Below are 20,981 nucleotides of genomic sequence, written 5' to 3' on the forward strand. Positions count from 1 at the left end.
CATCCATCCATCCAGTATCCACCCACCCATCCACCTGCCCATCTATCCATCCATCCAATATCCACCCACCTACTCACCCATGCATCCTTCATCCGCTACCCATAGACCCATCTACTTACCATCCACCCACCCATTCATCCACCCGCCCTCCCACCACCCATCCACTCTTGCATCTCCCTACCCATCCATCGACTGCCCATCCATTCATTCACCCCTCCACCAATCAAAGTACCCATTCACTCACCACTCACCCCATCTTTTTTCTTTACCCCTGTTTAAAGGACTCAATCACACCCAGAGCAGTGTGTAATAAGACACCCAAGAGAGGAGTCCACAGGTTGCCTGGGCAAAAGGGAATCCATGGGCTTGAGGGAAGGGAAGAGGCCCTCATCTAGGGGGCTGCTTCCTGGAAGAGATGATGATCTACAAGCAGGGCCTGACAGCCAGGCAGGATATTTCACGGCAGCAGCAGGAAAAGAGGCTATGTCCCCTAGACAGGGCCAAGGCCGGGAAGCGGGAGGCGCGTGCATGAACCAGTGTGTGTGCGCGTGCGCGAACCCAGGTGCCTGGGTGGCTCCTCAGCGTGTCTGGGACACACACGGCCTCTCCTTTCTCCCACACACCAAGGCTCAGGGGCGAGGAGCCCGAGGCCCTAAGGGGAGCCTCCAGCCCAGGCCTCCCTCACCTCCCTCCTCGCCTACCTCCTGCAGCTCCAGTGACTCCAGCACCAGGCCACCGTGCCACTGCCAGCTCTGGTTACTGGCTCCCAGCTGGGCCACCGGCTCACATCAGCAGCTCGGAGCGCTCAGCTCTGACACCCGATCGGCTCTGAGAGGGCGGCCGCCCCAGGGGACCAGGGATGAGCTGAGGGAGGAGACAGGCTGGCAGCGGAGCTGCCTGTGCCAACGGGCTCTGGCGGGAAGACACCAACCTTCTTCCCTAACATCGCTGGACCGATTTCAGTTTCTGGAATGAGCCACGCTCTTCCTCCCCTCCCAGCCTTTGCACCTGCTGTTCCCTCCACCAGGAGCACTCTTTCTGTACCCTGGTTCACCCCCAACCGGCTCTTTCTCCTCATCTCACTCCTACTCACTCTTCAGATCTTTGCTGCAACGTCCCCTCCTCCAGGAAGCCTTCCCGGATGCCCCCAGGCTGGGTCAAGTGCCCCCTCTGAGCTCCCTCATTGCCCGGTGCCCTCTGTGTCCCTCATTGCAGCCCGATCACACTAAGTCACCATTGCGCGGTCACCTGTTCATGTCCACCTCTAGCCACAAAGCGACACCTTTGTTCTCCGGTGTCTCCCCAGCACACAGTAGGTGTTCAGTACGTGTTTCTTAAATGAGTCAAGTGGAGATTACCATCCGTCTGGATAATATGAGGCCCCAAATTCCTGCCCGCTCCCCACCCCGGCGCAGATACCCTGCATTTGTAACTTTATAAACTTCTGAAATGTGCAGCGGAAAGAACTTTGGACCGGAAGCACGAGTCCTGGGTCCCTTCTCCCTGGCTCTGTCCTCAAGAAGAGGCAGGAGGGGGGCATCAGTTACCCATTTGTAAAACAAGGGATCGGGGGCACCGATTGCCGTGCCCCTCATCTTAGAGGTGATCAGAGAACTCCCACTTGGGCGGCCGCCCCAGTTTCCCGCCCTCTGCAAGCGCAGATAAGGAGGCAAGCTTCTTTTGCCAGCAGTTAAGATGGCGCCTGCGGCGTCATTGCGACGCGCATGCGCCCTGGAGGGAGAGGCCGGGCACGTAGGACGGGAATGCGGCTCCCCCTCTCTCCTCCCCGTCCCGCCCCGTTTCCGGCGGAAGCGGCCTCAACAAGGGAAACTTTATTGTTCCCGTTGGGGCGGCAAGGATGTCGGTGAATTACGCGGCGGGGCTGTCGCCTTACGCGGACAAGGGCAAGTGCGGCCTTCCCGAGGTGAGCGCGGCGGGGGGTCCGGAAGGCCGCCCCCAGGGCCGCGGGCTGGGCGGGGCCGGGCGGCAGCGGGGCATTGTGGGAATATCAGGAGGCACTGAGGCTAGACTATGGGAGGGACTTCCCAGTGAGGAGGGGGCGGGAAGTGACGCCCCCTGCGCGCCCGGGGCCGCGGACACGCCCAGCTCCGGGTGGCCCGGGCTGGGACAGAGGGAAAGACCCGCGTAGGGGAAGTCCTGAAGTTCTGATGGGGGAGCAGGGGCCGTAGCTGCGGGCGGAAGGCACTGCAGAGGGCAGAGGCAGGGAGGTGGGAATAAACACATTTTGGAGAAAAGATTACACCAGAGAGGTTTCCAGAGCCAGGCCAGGACGGGCCTCAAATGCCAGGCTGGGGAGATGACCCTGTCCCGAGGGTGATGGGAAAGGGTTTTGAGCTGGGGAGGGACCTGGAGGATGTAAGTCAGAAAGACCCCTCCAGCCACTCCCAGAGGAAGTCCCTTCCATACACTGAGACCTCGGGTGAGTCACTTCCCCTTCTGTAAACTGGGGGGAAGATGCCCCCGTCCCATAAAGGCTGGTCCGTTCATTCCCAGTCAGACATTGAATGAGCTCTCAGACGGTGCGAATCCCTCCTGAAGCCCCACTCTTCTCTCCTGCCTCTTATTCACTTTATTCCACAAACATTTATTGAGCACCGACTGTGCACCGTGCACTGTCTAGGCCCTGGGGCCACAGCAGGGAACAAGACAGACAGAAACCCCTCATTCTAGCAGGGAGACCCACAAGGAACAAGGAAATATCGGAAGTCAGAGGGTGGGAAGTAAAGCTGGGAGTGAGGAGGAGAGGGCTTGCTGCATGGAAACCAGGTGGTCTGGGAGGCATCATGGAGTTGACTTTTTTTTCCCCAATTTTTTTTATTGTGGTAAAATACACATAACATGAAATTTACCATCTTCACCATTTTTAAGTGTCCATTTCAGTGGCATGAAGCACATTCATATTGTTGTACAACCATCCCCCCCGTCCGTCTCCAGAACCTTCCGTCTTCCCACACTGAAACTCTGTCCCATGAAACACTGACTCCCGCTCCCCTCCCCCAGCCCCTGGCCCCACCATCTACTTTCTGTCTCTGTGGATGTGACTCCTCTAGGGACCTCCTGTGAAGGGATCACACAGTGTCTGTCCTTCTGTGTCTGGCTCATGTCACTGAGTGTCATGTCCTCAGGGTCCACCCATGTTGGAGCAGGTGTGAGAATCTCCTTCCTTTTCAAGGCTGAGTAATATTCCAGTGTGTGGATGGACCCCATTGAGTTTATCCATTCATCTGTCGATGGACACTTAGTTTGCTTCCACATTTTAGCTATTATGAATAATGCTGCTATGAACATGGCTGTGCAAATGAGATGACTTTTGAGCCAAGACCTAAAGAAGGTGAGGGAGGGAGTCTAGTGGGTATCTGAGGGGAAAGAGGGTTCTGGGCAGAGGGAACAGCCCATGCAAAGGCCCTGGGGCAGGACCATGCCTGGCGTGTTGGAGGAACAGTGAGGAGGCCCGTGTGGCTGGAGCAGAGTGAGAGAGGAGGGGGGAGGATAGGTCGTGCAGGGCCTGGGGGCTGCGGGGAGGACGTGGGCTTCTCCCCCGAGGGAGGTGGGAGCCCTGGACGGCTGTGGGCAGAGGAGGGACACATGTCAAGCTGCCTTTTCGGATCCATTCTCCTCCCCCTGGGCAAGGCAGGGGCAGCTCAGTCTGTGGCAAGGGGTCCTGCCACCATGGAACACTTTTGGACCCCTCCCTTCTGCTCTCCCCGACGGCAGATCTTCGACCCCCCTGAGGAGCTGGAGCGGAAGGTGTGGGAGCTGGCGAAGCTGGTCTGGCAGTCCTCCAATGTGGTGTTCCACACGGGCGCGGGCATCAGCACCGCCTCTGGTATCCCCGACTTCAGGTCTGTGGGCATGGAGGGGAAGTCGAGGCAGGGCCCGCTGCACAGCCAAGGGCTCCCCTGTGAGCTACAGATCCCTGGGCATTGGAACCCACCCTGCTGCCTCCCCCTGTCTGAGTCCTGAGTGAGCCCCCTGGGAAGTTGGGGATGGGAAAGACCCCTCTCTTTCAGACATGTCCCTTTAAGTCACACCCAACATTCCATGCACACCCATTGGCTGGAACTTGGTCACCTGACCATACCTAGTTGCAAGGGGTGCTGGGAAATGTAGTCTTTCTTCTAGGCTCACTGTGCATGGGTAAATATTGAGGGTTTATTACCCTCGAAGATGGGGAAAATCGACATCAGGGACAGTGAGCTCCACACTCACTTGCAAATATTTTTCTGTCAGACCTGGGGTCTGGCAAGTGGCTTAACTGTCTGGACCTCAGTTTCCTCACCTGTAAATGAGGACGTGAGACTAGGTAATGTCTAAACCCCACTCTGCTTCAGCAGCCTGTGTCAGATAAGGGTCTTGTTGCTGAAAAGCAGGAGTCTCAAACTGCTGGCCCCTGCGCGGCCCCTGTAGGGGCTGAGTTTGCAACCCTGTCTCATAATGCAGGCCTGTTGCATTTGTACTCTCTTCCAAGGCCCCTCGGGCCCCCAGCCCAGACCATCGCAGCAGGAGAGCAGATTCCTCGTTCGTGGAGGATTGTTAGAATTCTAAGGTGTGAATCTCACCCCCCTCTTCCATAACCCGCCACGGCTCCCCATTGCCACATAGGAGAGCTCCAAGCACTTCGGGCTGGCAATGGAAGCCTTAAGCGACCCAGACCTGGATTTCCCCAAACTTGCATTTCCCCAAACTCACAGGCTGTCGCCCGCCCCCCAGGCCTCTGCTCACCCCTTGCGTCTGAACTACCCCGCCCCTCCCTCGCACAATTCAAGAGACAGCTCGGCCTCCTCCAGGAAGCCTTCCCACACTCCCCACGCAGAGCCCTCACCCCAGCCCCACAGGCTGGAGGGTCTTTGTCTGCCTGTGTTTCCCCCCACAAGATCGAGGGCAGGGCCTGGGTCCACTAGGGCCCCAGCATCACCCAGCGCAAGGCCAGGCTCAATGCAGCCGCAGTAAGTGATGGTCAAATTAAGTAATTAATTTTGGTCTTGTGTAGCATGTTCTCCCTCCCTCAATCTCTCTCTCTCCCCCGTCTGTCTCGCTCTCTCCCTGTCTTTCTCTCTCTCTGTCTCCAATTCTCTGTCTTTCTTCTGTGCCCCTCTGCCTGACCCCTAAACTCTCTCTGCATCTTTCCCACCGGCCGCCTTCAGGGGTCCCCACGGCGTCTGGACGATGGAGGAGCGGGGCCTGGCCCCCACGTTCGACACCACCTTCGAGAGCGCGCGGCCCACGCAGACCCACATGGCGCTGGTGCGGCTGGAGCGGGTGGGCCTCCTCCGCTTCCTGGTCAGCCAGAACGTGGACGGGCTGCACGTGCGCTCCGGCTTCCCCAGGTAACACCCGGCTTCCAGCCGCGCCCTCTGAGCCCTGAGCCCCCCGGACCTCCGTCTGCCCAGAGCGTGGAGGTCTCGGAGCCCTGGGCGCTCAGCGTCACAGCCCAGCCAGCGGCGGCTGTAAGATCTCCCTTGCGGTGGAGCGGAGAGGAGATGGGGGCGGGGAGGACGGTGGCCAGGGTCTAGAATGTGCCGCCGGGTTTTAACATTCCTCCTGATTGCTTTTATACTGAGTGCGAACATGGTATTCAGGCGGAAAGACCGATTCCTGGAACGCTTCTCCGCCCCACTTGGCCTGGGTCTTGGGTGACGGGTGGGAGGCAGGCCGGTTGTTTATACAAGTGGACGGACACCCCACAGGCGAGGGACGAGGGAGAGGCCTTCTCTCTGCTTAGAAAGGAGGATGACGCCGCTGTCCCCTGCTCTTTTGAAATGGGCCTGCGTCCTAAGTCCAGCCCCTTGGCATGGAAGTAACATTTCTCCCCGAGTCAGGTAGCTTTTGTGACCTAGAGGTGTCACCAAGTTCCGGGGCTTCATCCATTTCGACAGGTAAATACCTAGGAAATTAACAGTCCAGCCTCCCTGGCTGGGGGTACCCTGGGGCCCTGGCCCGGGCCATAACCGCTGGGCGTCTCATCCTTCCCCTGGGAGTAATTAACTAGACAGATGGCTGCAGACCTAGCCCTCATGGCTCCTGTAGACGTTTCTAGAATGAAAGTGTGTGCTGGGAGAGGAGGCCCCAGCCCCCCAGCACCGACCGGGTGCAGACAGGAGCAAAACGGGTCACACCCCACAACTGTTTACTCAGCGCCTGTCGCCCGCCATACGCTGTCCTAGGCAGGGACACAGAGTTCCCCAGACAAACAGGAAGTCCTGCCCTCCTGGGCTTTCCCTCTAGTGAGGAGGAAACAGGCAGAAAACAAGATAAATAAGTAAATTCAGTCCTATGTCAGGCAGGGATCACTGCCAGGGAGAAAAATACGGCAGGGGGGTGGGGTGGGGAGCTGTGGCTTTTAACAGAGAGGTCAAGGAGGCTGTGACATGAAAGAGGTGACAGGGAGCCGTGGGGAGGAGCCTTCCAGGCCTGATCATCATTCCCTCAAACATCCCAAGAGTTGGACAGTGTTGTCCCATTTCACAGATGGGGACTGAGGCACAGAGAGGTTAAGTGACCTGCCCAAGGTCACACAGCTGGGAAGCGACAGAGCTGGCAGTTGGTCCCACGCTCCTCTGCTTCCAAAGTCCACGCTCCAGGGCCACCCATCGCCTCAGTTTCTTCCTTTGCAAACTGGGAATTAGAATTCCTGTCCTTCGGACCTGGCGACAGAGGTTCTGACACACTTGTGGATGGATTTTGTGAACAGAATAGGCTGCTCATGTGCGAAGGTGGAGTGAGCTGCAAAAGATAATGATTCCTCTGGCTCAGAGAGGTTGGGCCACCAGCCCAGGGTTGCACAGCACGCAGAAGGAGGGAGTCCATGGATCCTGTGGATGAGGGGTCAGGGAAGGCTTCCTGGAGGAGGAGGGCTTGGCGCCAGGCCTGAAGCCTCAGGATCTGGGGAGCCTGCCCCCCCCACACGCCTCTTCCTTCTCCTCCCGCAGGGACAAGCTGGCGGAGCTGCATGGGAACATGTTTGTAGAAGAATGTGTGAAGTGTAAGACGTGAGTGCCACGTGAGGGTGGGCAAAGGGCGGGGGCGACACGGGCGCCCCTTTTGTGTCACTTCCCAGGTTGGGCTCTGCAAAAGGGCCTCGTGAGTTGAATCAGATGTTCCCAGAGACCCAGGGTGCAGGGCAGGACTGGGGTAGACCCCCCCCTGGGGTGGGACTGGGGGCACATCTTCCTCCTGGGGGGTGTATTCGGTTCCTGTGGCCGCTGTAACCAACTACCACACACCAAGTAACTTAAAACGACAGAAATGTGTGGTCTCACAGTTCTGGAAGCTGGAAGTCCAAAATCAAGGTGTGGGCGGGGCCGTGCTCCCTCCGGAACTGCAGGGGAGGATCCTTCCTTGCTCTCCCAGCTTCTGGTGTTTTCCCACAATCCTTGGTTTCCTTGGCTGTAGACGCATCACTCCGACCTCTGCCTCGTCCTCACATGTCACCTCCTCTGTGTGTCTCTCATAAGGACACCAGTCACACTGGATCAGGGCCACCCCACTCCTGTGTGACCTCATCTTAACTCATTACGTCTGCAACCACCCTCTTTCCAAATAGGGCAATATTCCCAAGGACTGGGGGTTAGGACTCCGACATCTCTTTTTGGGGAATGCAGTTCAACCCATAACAGGGTGTGACCCTGGCTCTGGGAAGGCCGAGCCGGAACCCTTCCTGGGGCAGGTGGGCTCTCGGTCTGTCCTCTTGCTGGGTGAGCGGCCTCACAGGTGCCAAATTTATTTTGAAAAATTTCAAACGTATGGAACATTCACAAGAATCACACAGTGAACTCATACTTCACCTAGACCAGAGTCAACAAACAAAGGACCAGATGCTAAATATTTCCAGACTGTGTCATGACTATCAGCACTGCCCTTGTGGGCAAAAGCCGCATAGACAGCACATAAAGGAGTGGGCCGTGTGCCAATAAAACTTTATGTATAAAAACAGGAAGCAGAGGGCCGGATTTGATCCTCAGGGCTATCATTTGCTGACCCTGACCTAGATTCACCAATGTTACTATTTTGCCACAATTTGTTTTCCTTCCCTCTTTGTGTTATTAGTATTTGCTGTGCTCTTCAAGGGGCTGACTTCCTCATCCTTTACCCCGAAACCCTCAAGACGTTTATCTCCCACGAGCTACCATCTTCTCCACAGCCACCGTGCAGTTATTCAAGTGGGGAAATATAAAGGATGTAACACGATGATTCAGTCCCCAAGTGCCCCAGTGCTCCCACGGTCGCTGTTTCTTTCCTGGTCTGGGGTCGCGCTTTGCATGTCATTGTCACATCTCTTTAATCTCCTTGATTGGGAGCAGTTCCCCACCTTTCTCTGTCTCCCGCGCTGTGGACATGACGAAGCAGCCGGGCTTTCTGGGTTCGTCAGATCTTTCCTGGTGTTTAGATTCTGGTCCCGTGGCCCCCACTTCTCTAGGAGAAGTGCTCCCCAAAAGAACAAGAGCCGCCCAGGTGGGGCTGCAGGGTGGGCTCCCCGGGGGCAGGCTGACCCGGCCCCGCTCCTCCCCTGACACAGGCAGTACGTCCGGGACACCGTGGTGGGCAGCATGGGCCTCAAGGCCACGGGCCGGCTTTGCACCATGGCCAAGGCCAGGGGGCTGCGGGCCTGCAGGTGAGTGACCCCTCCCCACGCCCTGGACCCCGGGGAGGCGGCGGGTCTCCATGCTGACTGCCCCCTGCCCTCACCATCACAGGGGGGAGCTGAGAGACACCATCCTAGACTGGGAGGATGCTCTGCCCGACCGGGACCTCACTCTCGCCGACGAGGCCAGCAGGTCTGAGCCCCAGATGAGCCCAGGGTGGGGCGGGCGGGAGGAGGGGCAGAAACACAGCCAGCTCCAGCCCAGGGCAGGGGCTCCAGCTCAGAAGTGGAGTCAGAGGGGACTTCCTGGAGGAGGTGACCCTCTCTGGGCCTCACTTTTTGGTACTAACAGCAGCTCCTATGTACTGAGCCCTCACACATGCCTGGCCCTGGGCGAGGGGCTTCACACACACCATCCTCACCACGGCCCAAAGTGGGTGCTGACCTGGGCCCATTTTACAGTCGAGGAAACTGAGGCTTTAGCAAGGTGATCCCTCTGTCGAGTGCTACCGAGCCCAGAAGTGACTGAGCCTGAGCAGGGATTTGAACCCAGGAGTCCAAGGGTGAAAGGTCCCGCCCACATCAACAACTGCTTCTCCAACAGGGTGGGGAGGTGGCTCAGGTCGGGGCAGGATTCAGGGCGGCTGGGAGCTGGTGTGGACGGGCCTTCAGAGCAGAGATGAGTGCGGGGTGAGCCGGCCTCCCACGGCCGCTCAGCCCCCTCCCCCCAGCCTCGTGGGGCAGGAGGGGGGCTGCAGAGCCCCTTGGGGAGGGGCTCAGACTGACCCCGCCTCCCGGCCCCAGGAGCGCGGACCTGTCCATCACGCTGGGCACCTCCCTGCAAATCCGGCCCAGCGGGAACCTGCCGCTCGCCACCAAGCGCCGCGGGGGCCGGCTGGTTATCGTCAACCTTCAGCCCACCAAGCACGTGCGTGCCCGAGCCCACCCCCGACATCCCCTCCAGCCCCCAGGCCCCCAGGAGCCCTCTGCCTCCGCCTGACCCGCCCCCATCCCCATCCCCACCCCCGCAGGACCGCCACGCCGACCTGCGCATCCACGGCTACGTAGACGAGGTCATGACGCGGCTCATGAAGCACTTGGGCCTGGAGATCCCCGCCTGGGACGGGCCCCGCGTGCTGGACAGGGCGCTGCCGCCGCTGCCCCGGCCGCCCGCCCCCCAGCTCGAGCCCAAAGAGGAGCCCCCCGCCCAGCACAACGGCCCTGCGCCCGCCAGCCCCAAGCGGGAGCGCACAGCCGAGCCCCCCGCCCAGCTCCACAGCTCCGGGCCCGCCAGCCCCAAAAGGGAGGGGCTGAACAGTCCCGCCCCCTGCAGGCCCCCCAAAAGGATGAAGGCCGAGGCGGTTCCCAGCTGACCAGGGGGCCCGGGGAGGGTGGGGTTTTTGTAGAAACCGTGGATTCTTTTTTTCTTACCCGTCTCACTTTGTTACCTGTCTCTGCCCTTCGTGAGGAGACCTCAGGGCGCTGAGAGCGGGGCTCCAGGCCCCGGGGCAGATTTGAACCTCCCTTTAGCTCCAGGGGCCTCTGGGAGGGGCCTGGATCCCGACCTTGGAGCTGACACCCCAGCACCTGCTCCTCCCCCACGCCGCAGCCCTGACTCAGGATGTTCTGGGAGGTGTGGCCGGGCCCTCCCTGGTTTCCAGCCGAACCAGCATTAACTCTCTCTGCCTCCTGGGCCCTCACACTCCCCGAACCCTGCCTCCCCAAAACCACCTTCACAGCCTCTCCAGGAGGGAAGGGAGACGCAGCCACCTTTTCAGAGCCAGACTTAAGTGGTGGGACAGACAATAGAGGCTTGCACTGCCTTTGGGGCTGGAGGGAGAAAAAGGTGGGTCCACCTGACTTCCTCCAGGCTTCCAGAAAAGTCTTCAATGCAATAAAAGCAGAACTTCTTGCATCTGAGTCTTTAACGTCCACAACCTTGCGCCAGATCCTAGTCCCCGGGGCCAGGAGTGCGTGGTCCCGTCGCCCTTGGGCTTCCGTGCAACCCAAGCCGGGGGGCGAAGGTGGGGGCAATACCAGCAGCTGGCATTCTTGGAGTCCTCAATTTGTAATGATATACTTATTTGCCTGATTTTTAAATATTTGTCGTCTGCTACTAGGCTCGAGGAGAGAGGCCGGGTCTTTTGGTCGCGATTGCAGACACCGGTCCCCTCGCAAAGCGGGCAGGGTGGGGTGACGCGTGAAGAGCTCGGCGCAGGCGCAGTTGGGTGCCATCCCTCCTCAGCTGTGACCATGGGCGGGTCCCTTCACTTCCGACGCCTCAGTCTCCTCATCCAGAAAACGAGCAGGGTGGGCCGCCCAGCCCCCGGGAAGGCAGCTGCCCCAGCCCCTCCGCGGGTGCTCTTGAAGGGCCCCAGAGCCCCCAGGGCCTTGCGCTCCAGGCGCGCCCTGCGCTCCGAATGCCGCCGCTCTCCAGGGTGCTGAAGACGCGCCTGGCGCCTCGCGGCCGCCTCTCCAGCCCGGGGGTCCGGAGGGGCCCCGGCTCACTCCCACCCCGGGCTGGCCCAGCCCCTCCTTCTGGTGACTGGGGAGCCCCAGACTCTAATTCACCCTCCACCCACTCCGCCTCCGCGCCAGCCGTGTTCTGTCAAAATACTTTATTAGGGATCACGGCTGTCTTAGAAAGAGGGGAAGGGTGACTGGGCGGTGGCCGCCTGAAGTTCAGAGCTCGGCCAGGGCTCCGGGGCCAAGGTCCCCGTGGTCTCGGCCCCTTCCTCCTCCCTGTGTGACGCGGGCAGGGGGGAGCGCCGGGCGGCGGAGTTGCTGAGACCTGGTGCGTGTCTGTCCGTCTGGGTCTGTGGGTCAGTCTGCACGTGTCTGCCTGTTTCCTTGTGCGCCTGGGTCTGTGTGTATTTCTCAGGCTTTGTGGCCCATGCTTGCCCCATGTCTGAGCGTGTTTCTGCGTGTGTCTGGGTCCCTGGGTGTGTAGCTGTGAGCTGATGCATCGTCATCGGGGTCTCTGCCTCACCTCCGATCCCCGTGCCTGCCGCTGTCCACTGCAGGGCCCCTGAGCAGAGGGGCCTGGCGGCACGTCCGGGCGGTGCTCACAGCTCCTGCCCGGCAGCCTCCAGCCCCGCGCGCCCCGGGCTGAACGCTGGCTCGGGCGAGGCCCAGTCCAGCAGGGTCGCCCGACTCAGCTCCTCCGAGGAGTTGCCTGAGACCAGGGTCAAGTTGTCCAACTTCTCCGTCGAGTTATCCAGAGCCAGCATGTTCTGCGATTGCCAGTCTGACCCAGGGCCGCCTGGAGACCCTTCTTGGGGTGCACCAGTCTGGGGCCAGGGGCCTGGGGCCTCAGAGCTGGGCGTGGTGTCAGGGGCCACGCGGGAGGCAGCGTCGTTGTGCAAAGTTCTGGAGAAAACTGAGCAAGGGGCGGAGAAGTCACGAGGGTCGGGGTGGGTGCTGGTGTCCCTCCCTTCCTTAGCCCCTCTCCCTCCCTGAGAGGCTCACACTGGGGGCTTGGGGAGCAAAGGGGACTGTGCCCACGGTGCAGCCCACGGTTTTGAGGGCGGAGCGACCCCGGCCCACCTACCTCGCACAGGTGCGAAGTCTCCGGGGCTCTCGGCCTTGTTGGAGGTGAAAGGGCTGATGGAGGGGAGGACGATGAGGGCAAAGGAGAGCAGCAGGACCTGGTGAGACAGGGGTGCGGTCACCCCATCCCTCCCCCGCTCCTGTGAGCAAGCTCCTCCCACAGGCGGGAAACTGAGGCCCAGAAGACTGGACAATGCCTGAGCTGGGGCTCGGGGCCGCACAGCTATGCACACTCACCTCCCCCCACAGGCCCCTCTGCCAAGGCTGAGGACCCCTTTATCCCGGGGGCCAGGGGAGCTGGGGGACAGGACTCACGGCTATGCAGGTGCCCGTCTGGGCTGACTTGCTGGTGGACTGGACCACAATGGCCTGGAGTCTCTTCAGCTGCTCCAGGAGGGACCTTAGTGGAGACAGGCAGGCCTCGGCTGAGCCCTACGGGACCTTGGTCTGACTCCCCATCCGTCTCCCGGGTCCCCCAGCCTGGCTGATGTCTGAGTTCTGTCCATCTCTCAAGGCCCTGCTGCTCTTAAGAGTCCCAGACCCTCCCTCTGCTGCAATAAATCTCCATTGAGCATCCCACCCACTTCTCTGCCACCCCTCCTCCCCCATCCAGGCTGCCACCCTCACTCACCCAGACACCAGCCCCAGATTCCTTTCTGGTCCCCCCAGGCCTCTCCTGCCCCCCTAGCGTTCACGCTCCATGCAGTAGCCAGAGGGCACTTTCCAAATGTGAGTTGGCTTCTCCCAACCCTCCCAGGGCTCCCCCCTCCCTCAAGGGAAAAGCCCAAGTGCTCCCCGCTGCCCACCAGACCCTGAACGACCTGCCCCGTCCCCTCCCTGCCCTCCCCTCCTCGCTCTCTCTGCCTTGCTCCCTCTGCTCCAGCCACACAGGCCTCCTCCTTGCTGTTCCTCTGACACACAAGCATTCCTGCCCCAGGGCCTTTGCACTGGCCGTTCCCTCTGTACCAAGACCTGTTCTCCCAGCTCTTTTTGTAGCTGGTTCTTTCTCATCCATCAGTTCCCGTGTCAAATGTCGCCTTATCTGATCTCCCTAAAATAGCCCCCCATCCCAGTGTATGCCTTCATCCTGCTTCACTTTTCTTCCCAGTGGCTATCACTATTTGGACGATCTTTTATATATTTTTGTCTGTCTTGAGTACCTCAACCACTAGACCATGAGTTCTCCAAGTGGAGGGACTTTGTTTTGCTCACTTTTGTGGTCCCAGTATCCAGAACTATGCCTGGAGCAGAGCAGATGCTAAATAGATGTCGACCAAATGGATGCAGCCCTTAGATGGAATCACCTGCAGTTCCTCAACACACTGTGCTCCTAGCCTCTGGCCGTTCTTATGCCATTTCCTCCACCAGAGCAACTTCCCCTTAGTGAACTCCTATACATCCTTCAAGGCCCCAAGTCTAAATCCCCTCCTCTATGCAGCCCGCCCCCTTTCTAGGTGGAGCCCTTACCCCCCTGCTCTGCCTGCCATCACAGAGGCTGTCCCTCACTCCTGCCGGTGTCCACCTCTCCTGCAAGACTCTAGAAGCCAGTTCCCCCTGTCCTCTGCCCCCGCTGGACTGAGACTCACAGGTTCTGCTTCTCGAGATGCAAGACCTTCCTCTGAAGCTCTTGGTTCTGGGCGGTGCAGGCTGACATCCTGCAGGGACAGTGTCATTCAGAATATGCCTGTCAGCAACGGGCCCAACAGACATCTCCCTATGAGGCCCCACTTTACAGGAGGGAAAGCCAAGGTCAGAGAGGGGAAAGTGACCTGGATAAGTCTGTGACAGGGCCAGGATTTGAACCCAGGTCTGCCCGGCTCCTAGGTCCCATCTCTGCATTGGCATGGGAGGCACTTCATTCCAGTCTGAGCCCCCAGGAGGGAATGGAACACCAAACTCAGGCGGTGATGCTTCCAGAAGACCCAAGTTACGGTCCTTACCCTCCCCATGACCTTGTGCCACTCTGCTCTCTAACCTCAGTCCCCTCATCTGTAAAATGGGGTTACAATGACCTAGTTCCCAGAGTGGCTGGGAGAAGGACGTGAAGTAAAGTTGATGAGGGGCTTCACAGAGTGCACTTGAGGAACAAGACCATGGTGATCACTCCATTTAGGGTTCTGGGGTCCAGGCTGGGGGCCCCATCTTTCCCATCTGCAAATGTGGTCTTGGCCCAGACCACTCAGATGTGGAGCTGAAATGCTCAAATCACAGCATAAGGATATGCTGGTCCTCCTCTCACAATCAAGCAAGAGAATAAACTCCCCCACGGAAAGACCATCCTTCTAAATAACTCATGGGATAAAGAAGAATCCTCAGTGTAAATGAGGGATGACCCAGGGACCACATGGTAATGACAATGGTACAAATCAAAATGTGTGAGATGCAGCTAAAGCAGTTCTGAGAGGAAAATTAATAGCCTTAATACAGTACAGCTCAACAAGCTGAAAACACACACATTTTAAAATTAGCAAAAACAAACAAACAAACAAACCCCAACAGAATAAACTCCCTCCAAAATAAAACATCAGGGAAAGCTAACGACAGAAACGAAAGAACTAGAAAACAAAAATACAATTGGGTGAGAGGAAAAGCCAGAAACCCATTCTTTGAAAAGAATAATAAAATAGACAAACCTCTGGCAAGATTGATCAAGAAAATAAAACAGAAAGAGAAGGCACAAATGAGCGACATGAGTTGCTATAAAAAGGGCATAACTATAGAGAGTGCAGAGCTTAAAAAATAATAGGAGAGAATGATGGACCATTTTATGTCAGTACATTTGAAATGGACAACTTCCCAGAAAAAGGTGACATCCGAAAACTGACTTGGGAAGAAATAGAACACCCAAGTAGACCTGTCACGTGCCATGAAGTCACTCTTGGTCTAAAAAGTGAGCTTCGTTGTTATTAAAGAAGAAAGAGGAGACTGTCCCCTCTGTATCCTAAATGGGTTAAGAGAGAGGTGATTGGAGGAAATTGGGGTGCACGGTTTGTAAGATGAGGAAGTTCTGCCAAGAATGAGCCTCCTCCGTTCTTCTCCCCCTGACCCAAGGAAGCCACGATAGCTCTGAGGACCAGTGATGCTCAGACAAGGGATGTAAGTGGCCCATCTTCAAGAAGAGAGCCAGAATAAGATGGGTAAGACCTCCTTTCTTGGCACCACATCTAAGGGATAAAGAGACCCTGAAGCCCTCACCCTGGACCATCTCTGGGCATCCTTCCATCCTTGTAATTCACATGGAAAATGGTCTGTCCCAAGAGAGGACCTCAGTGTGACCTCAGCCACACTGCACCCCTCTTTCTGGCCTCAGATCTGCCCCTCCCCCCGAGTGTGGAGTCCAGGGCGCCAGCCTCACCGAGTTTCCAGACCATCAATATATTCCTTCTTCTTTTTCCGGCTTTCTTGGGCCGACTGTTTGTTCCGGATTTTTCGGCGGATTTTTTTCAGCACCCGCTCCTCATACTGCCGAGGGACATGGTGGGGAGGCTGAGTCAGGAGAGAGGGTCCGCTCTGCTGTCTGGACCCCACAACTTCACCCCGTTCTCTTCCCGTGTGAGCCACCTGAGACCCAGGGACCTGGGGGCAGATTCTCGAGGACCTGAAGACAGCTTTCCTGCCCCCAAATTCTTGCAGAGTCTCTAGGGGGGGTCCTGGGTCCTGGTGATCTTCCCCGCTCCCAACCCCAGTTAGTAACCGGCCACCAGACTTTGTACCCTCGTGCCACTGCACCACCTTCTGGCCATCTCTGGGAACAGCCCCTTTCCGTATCAAGACTAGATCTTCCAATGGGAATGGCAAACTCAGATGTTGGCATTGAGGCTGGGTGGGGACTGTGGCACACTAGAGAGCCCCGCGAAGACGGCTTTGAGGATGATTTTTCTGGCTCTGGTGACAGACATGTCCTAATATTTTAGTGTGGGAGGCCCAAAGGTGAGACCCACAGGCAGGTAGCTGCAGAAGGGGGAGAGATCCAGAGCCAGGGGTCCCGCCAACTCACCTTGGTGAGGGGCAGCTGGGTGGGCAAAGTGATGCCTTCCTTGGCCAGCAGCTTCTTCTCATCCTCTGTCAGCACCAGCTCCTGGCAGTGTCCAGTCCCAGGTCGCAAGAGGTAGGGAGCTGCCAGACGATGCTGTTGCTATGGGAAAACCGGGGGAATTGTGTTGGGGGCAGGAGAGAGACAGCCTCCAGGGAATGAAAGAGGCATCCAGGAATTGACCCTACAGATACCCTCACACGTGTGCAAAGGGACATATGTACAGCTTTTTAATTTGTTTAACAAAGAGTCATTTGACAGCTATGTATGGAACAGCTACCATATGCCAGGCACTGTTCTGGGCTCTGAACATTCATCACAGCGCTGTCTGCAACAGCAAAGGATTGGAAGCAATGGAAATATCCAACAAACAGAGGACAGGTTAAATAAGGCACGGCACGGCTGTCCAGTGGAGTACTACGCAGCTGTGAAAAAGGATGGGCTCTCCAAATCATGGGACAGAGCAATCGCTAAAATAAACTGTCAAGTCAAAAAAAATAAAGGGCAAAAACTGTTATGTGTAGTACTCTACTTTTATGTTAAACTTAAAAACACAAAAAAAGAAGGAATCTCTTTGGAAGGAGACATTGGGACCTGTGTGGGGAGCTGGGTGTCTGGGCAACTGGGGTGACGGGGTGGGTCTCTCCATATACTCATTCATGCCTTTGGAACTTGGACTGCATGGATGCATTCACCTATTCAAAATAATTTTTTAAATTATGAAAGATGAACATTAAAAATGAAAGAATCTTGTCATCAGAATGTCAAAGGCTTAGAAATGTCATGCCACAGAATGGGAGACTCAAGAATAAAGGTGGAGAATGTCCATCCTGGAAGGTTATCTTACGCCCCCCATCCCTGTCCACGGCACCTTTGCTGAGAAGCCATGTGGAATCTGGTGGGACCGCCTGGGGGGCGCATTTTCCCTCGTGGTGGGCTGGGATCTGGCTGCACGATTACAAAAACCAGTGGCATTTCCAAAACATTCTCCTTTCCCATCCTTCAAGGCCTGCTGAAGTTCCGCCTCCTCCAGGAAGCCTTCCTGGACCTGCAGTGACCCTCGAGCCTCTCTCCCTCATCGGTACACTTCTGCGAGCAGTCAGTTCCCTTCTTGACCATGAGATCACCCCATAGCTAGAGCTCACCGCTCATCTCTCAAGTTGTGAGGGGCATTCCGGTCTTGCCTAGAGGTTGTCAGGACTTTTGGCATCAGGCAAATTGGAGTTCAAATCCTGACTGAGCCATTTGCTTGCTGTGTGACTATGGGTTTTTGACCTAACCTCTCTGGCCTTTGTCTCATCTGCAAAATGAGGGCACTAATTGGGTTGTCAGGTTTACGAGTTGGTTTACTGGTACTCGAAGCCCTTAACAAGGTAGATGGCCCTCGGTCAGTGCACAGTGGCCACAACAGGCCTATAGGGCCAGCCCAGGATTGAGTCTGCAGCAGCTGTGTGGCTTATGGCGAATTACTGAACCTCTCTGTGCCCATTTCCTTACATGTAAAATTAAGATAATAAGAGCCCCAACCTTCAGGGCTGCTGGGAATTGAAAGACGATACATTTAAAGCATTTACAAGAGTGTCTGGCCTATGGTAGCTGTTTGGTTTTTAACTCTTAGCTATTATTTTTTTTCACTACAGTGGAAAGCGCCCCAGCCCAGGAGGTAGAGACCTCAGGACTGGAACTCACTGACTTGCCCTGGGTGTGACCTTGGGCAAATCCCAGCCCCTGTCTGTGACTCAGTCTGCCAGTCTCGGAAGTGGGAGTACTGGGGCCCCGTGAACCCCGGCAGCCCTCCAAGCCCTGATGCGCCGGGGGGCGGGGTGGGGCTGCTCACCAGGTCCCCGCCGCTGCCCGAGAGGAGAAGGTCCTTGACTGTGAGTTTGTAGTGCGGGCCTGAGTCGGCCCGCTCCTCAGGGTGCAGGCCCGGGCTCCACATTTCTGACCAGGGCAGAGGGGGACAGAGACAGAGGGCGTCAGGCGGGGGCCCTGAGCTCCCAGCTTCTACTGCCTCCTCCAGCGAGGCTCCCAGGATTGCCCCAATGTGCTGGGGACGTTTGGCACAGCTTGGCGGCCCAAGGCCCCAGTGGAGGGGAACAGCCCCGGCCGGTGCCTCAGTCTCCCCTCTGGGAACCCAGATTCATCAGCACGTTGTCAAGGGACCCACTGCCAGCCCAAAGGGAGCGGCTGCTACCACCCCGGATTATAGGCTAGATGTGCGGCCAGCCGGGTCTCATCCCTGCCTCGGGGCAGGGGCAGGTCTGATTCACCTCCAGTTCCCTCCCGCCTGGCCCCTGGCACACTGGAGGCGAGCCGCTCTTGAGAGCACAGACTTCCGAGTCAGAGAGCCTTTGGTTCTAACCCAGACCGGACGGAGCTGTGTGACCTTGGGTAAATAACTAAACCTCTCTGAACCTCAGTTTCATCAACTCTCCAGTGGGACTAATAAAAGCTCCCACCCTGTTGCAAGGCTCAAGGGACAAAGGATGCCTTGCTGGGGGTGTCTTCTGTTCCCCGCGGCCCGGGACCCCACGACCTCACACACTTTCTTGGAGCATTGACTATGACCCAGGCGTGGGAGGTACAAAGACGAGGTGGCCCATGTGACGCCTAGGGCCTGAGCCAGCCTGCCCGGGTTGCCTCCCAGCTCTGTGGCTCTGGCTCTTGCTTAACCTCACGGGGACTCAGTTTCACCGTCTGGAAAATGGGCCCACGGCAGCATGCACCTCGAAGGGTGGGCGTGAGCTTCCAGCGCCCGGAACCAGGCGAGGGCAGCGAGCCGGGACGCAGAACTCACCCAGGTCAATGGTCACAGAGGCCCCGAGCATTTGAGTCACCGGCCCTGGGGGCCTGGCAGGGCCGGGGGGTCCAAGACGGTAGGAGGGCCAGGGCCCCTTGCCAGGCTCCACGCTCTGGCAGCCCACGTGGGTGGCAGCCGGGCCACTGCATGGAGGGCTGTCCTGGGGGTCGGAGGGCAGATCTTCGGAGACGCTGCTGTCGCTGGCCGCGGGAGACCAGAGCGGGGAGCTGGCCACCGAGTCTCCAGAAGCCAGGATGGAGTTGAGGAGCTCATCAGAGTCCGGAGCTGGCAGGACCTGCTGGGGCCGAGAGGGAGGGGTGGGAATCAGGAGGTCTGTGCTTTGCTCTGGATTGCTGTGTGACCCCGGGCAAGCCACTGACCCTCTCTGGGCCTCGGTTTCATCACCTGCGGGAAGGGGCCTGCACAGGACGGAGGGGAGTTCTGGCTGGGGCGTAGCCAGCCACCCGGGGTCCTCACCTGGTCCTCGCCCAGCTCCACGTGCCTCAGAACACCGTCCTGCCGATCGAACAGGAGGTCCAGGAGCTCCAGGCTGTCGATGGGGCCCAGCGGACCGGTGGAGGAAGCCATCTGGGCCAGGAGGGGACAGGCAGGCATGGGGGTCACGTGGCCCGCCTCCTCCCCGCCTCCCGTCTGCACCCCACCTCGTGGTCCCTCCAGCTCCGGGTCGACCCCCACTCAGCCCCCCGCCGCCCTCGCTGGGCCTCCATCTCCACATTTGTGCTGCGGGGCGACCCCGAGAAGCCCGGGCCCTGAGAGCCGATTTCTTTAAAAAGGGCTAGACAGATGCACGAGGGGGGGACCAGGCTGGTCGAGTCCCCAGAGGCCTTGGAACCAGCCTTCTCTGGCCCTCCCAGCCTCCTGGGGGGCAACCTGGCAGAGAGAAGGGACAGCCCCGGAGTGGAGACATGATTTTGGCCATTGCAGCCTCTCTCTGGGCCTCAGTCTTCCCATCTGTGCAATGGGGGTGGGGAGGGGTCCTTCCACCCCTGGGAGTTGGGGACCGTCCCCTGGCACAGACCCTCCGTCCCCCATGGATCCGGGCAGGCCTCACCTTTCCAGCCGCTAAATCCCCATACAGGGGCGCCAGCAGCTCTGCTTCGCGCTGGAGGCTCAGCCCACGGGGCGCCCGGGCTTGCCTGCTCCTCTCTGGCGCTGTCACCACCCCCAAAAGATGCTGAAATAGTCCCCAGGAGCTCCCAGCCTGCCCCCGCGCGCTGATTGGCAGACGGGCAAGACGGACAAGGTGAAGGGCCAGTGACAGCAGGGCAGGCTGGGGGAGGGGAGGGGAGACCGTTATCTCGGTGTTTTGTGCTTTTCCAGCCGCAGTGACCAAAGGCCGAAGTCTGGGGCCCCTGCTCTGCCATGACCTCTCCCCTACTTTCCGAGACTTTCCCGGACACCGCGGTTCCAGGAGGCCCCTGGCCGGGGCCTCTCCTCTCCCAGGACAGAACAAGACCGGGAGGACCAGCCCAGGCCTTTGCTGAAGCCAGGAACTCCCTTCCCTCCTCTCAGCGGAGCTGGCAACCCCCTACCCACCCTCTGAGCCCTCCACAGCTGAACTCGCACCATCAGTTCCTTCTAGAACCTTCTGTTGTTCCTTTATTCAACAAATACGTATTGAGCCAAACTGGTTCCACCTCAGGGCCTTTGCACGTGCTGTTTCCTCTGCCTAGAACTCCCCTCCCCTTTCCCCGACTATGTCACTGCGTTCACTTAGTTGGAGTGTTCGATATTTGTAAATCAGCCCAAATGGCTGAGAGGCCGCCTCTGACCCCCCAGCAGAGAGTAGCCCCCGCCCTACGCCTCTTTATCACATCCTGGTTTCCACGGAACCACTTGCTGTTTGCAATGTTCTTGTTTGTTTGTTTACTTGTTTATTTCTCAGGCCTCATTCCTCCCCTCCCTGCCCAACCCAAGATGGGAGCTCCTTAGAGGCTGGAATAGTCTGTTCTCTGCTGGGTCCTCAAGGCTAGGAA

General features: G+C 58.3%; 2 protein-coding genes across 4 annotated transcripts; one reads left to right on the forward strand and one right to left on the reverse strand.

Annotated features, from left to right (window-relative positions):
* The first annotated feature begins 1,817 nt into the window (after positions 1-1,817).
* SIRT6 (sirtuin 6) lies at positions 1,818-10,517 on the forward strand. 3 transcript variants are annotated; one of them, XM_087425725.1, is made up of 9 exons: positions 1,844-1,924; positions 3,282-3,352; positions 3,736-3,863; positions 5,166-5,348; positions 6,951-7,010; positions 8,537-8,632; positions 8,715-8,795; positions 9,407-9,530; positions 9,634-10,517. In XM_087425725.1, the coding sequence occupies exons 4-9, from the start codon at positions 5,188-5,190 to the stop codon at positions 9,973-9,975; spliced, it is 864 nt and encodes a 287-aa protein (XP_087281851.1). In that variant the 5' UTR covers positions 1,844-1,924; positions 3,282-3,352; positions 3,736-3,863; positions 5,166-5,187; the 3' UTR covers positions 9,976-10,517. The 3 variants fall into 3 exon arrangements, with proteins under 3 accessions (XP_004441356.1, XP_087281851.1, XP_087281852.1); XM_087425726.1 differs by lacking the exon at positions 1,844-1,924 and adding an exon at positions 2,113-2,440; XM_004441299.3 differs by lacking the exon at positions 3,282-3,352 and having other exon boundaries at positions 1,818-1,924.
* A 695-nt stretch (positions 10,518-11,212) lies between these two features.
* CREB3L3 (cAMP responsive element binding protein 3 like 3) lies at positions 11,213-20,145 on the reverse strand. The gene is made up of 10 exons (XM_087425731.1): positions 20,057-20,145; positions 19,462-19,572; positions 18,982-19,279; positions 18,022-18,125; positions 16,149-16,286; positions 15,507-15,613; positions 13,738-13,806; positions 12,467-12,551; positions 12,153-12,249; positions 11,213-11,981 (listed from the first exon to the last, which is right to left on the reverse strand). Exons 2-10 carry the CDS (start codon positions 19,570-19,572, stop codon positions 11,668-11,670), a joined length of 1,323 nt encoding a protein of 440 aa, XP_087281857.1. The 5' UTR covers positions 20,057-20,145; the 3' UTR covers positions 11,213-11,667.
* Between the last annotated feature and the right edge of the window lie 836 nt (positions 20,146-20,981).

Source organism: Ceratotherium simum, chromosome 39, assembly GCF_057802395.1.
Source record: "Ceratotherium simum simum isolate JZ-2026a chromosome 39, ASM5780239v1, whole genome shotgun sequence".
NCBI lineage: Eukaryota > Metazoa > Chordata > Mammalia > Perissodactyla > Rhinocerotidae > Ceratotherium > Ceratotherium simum.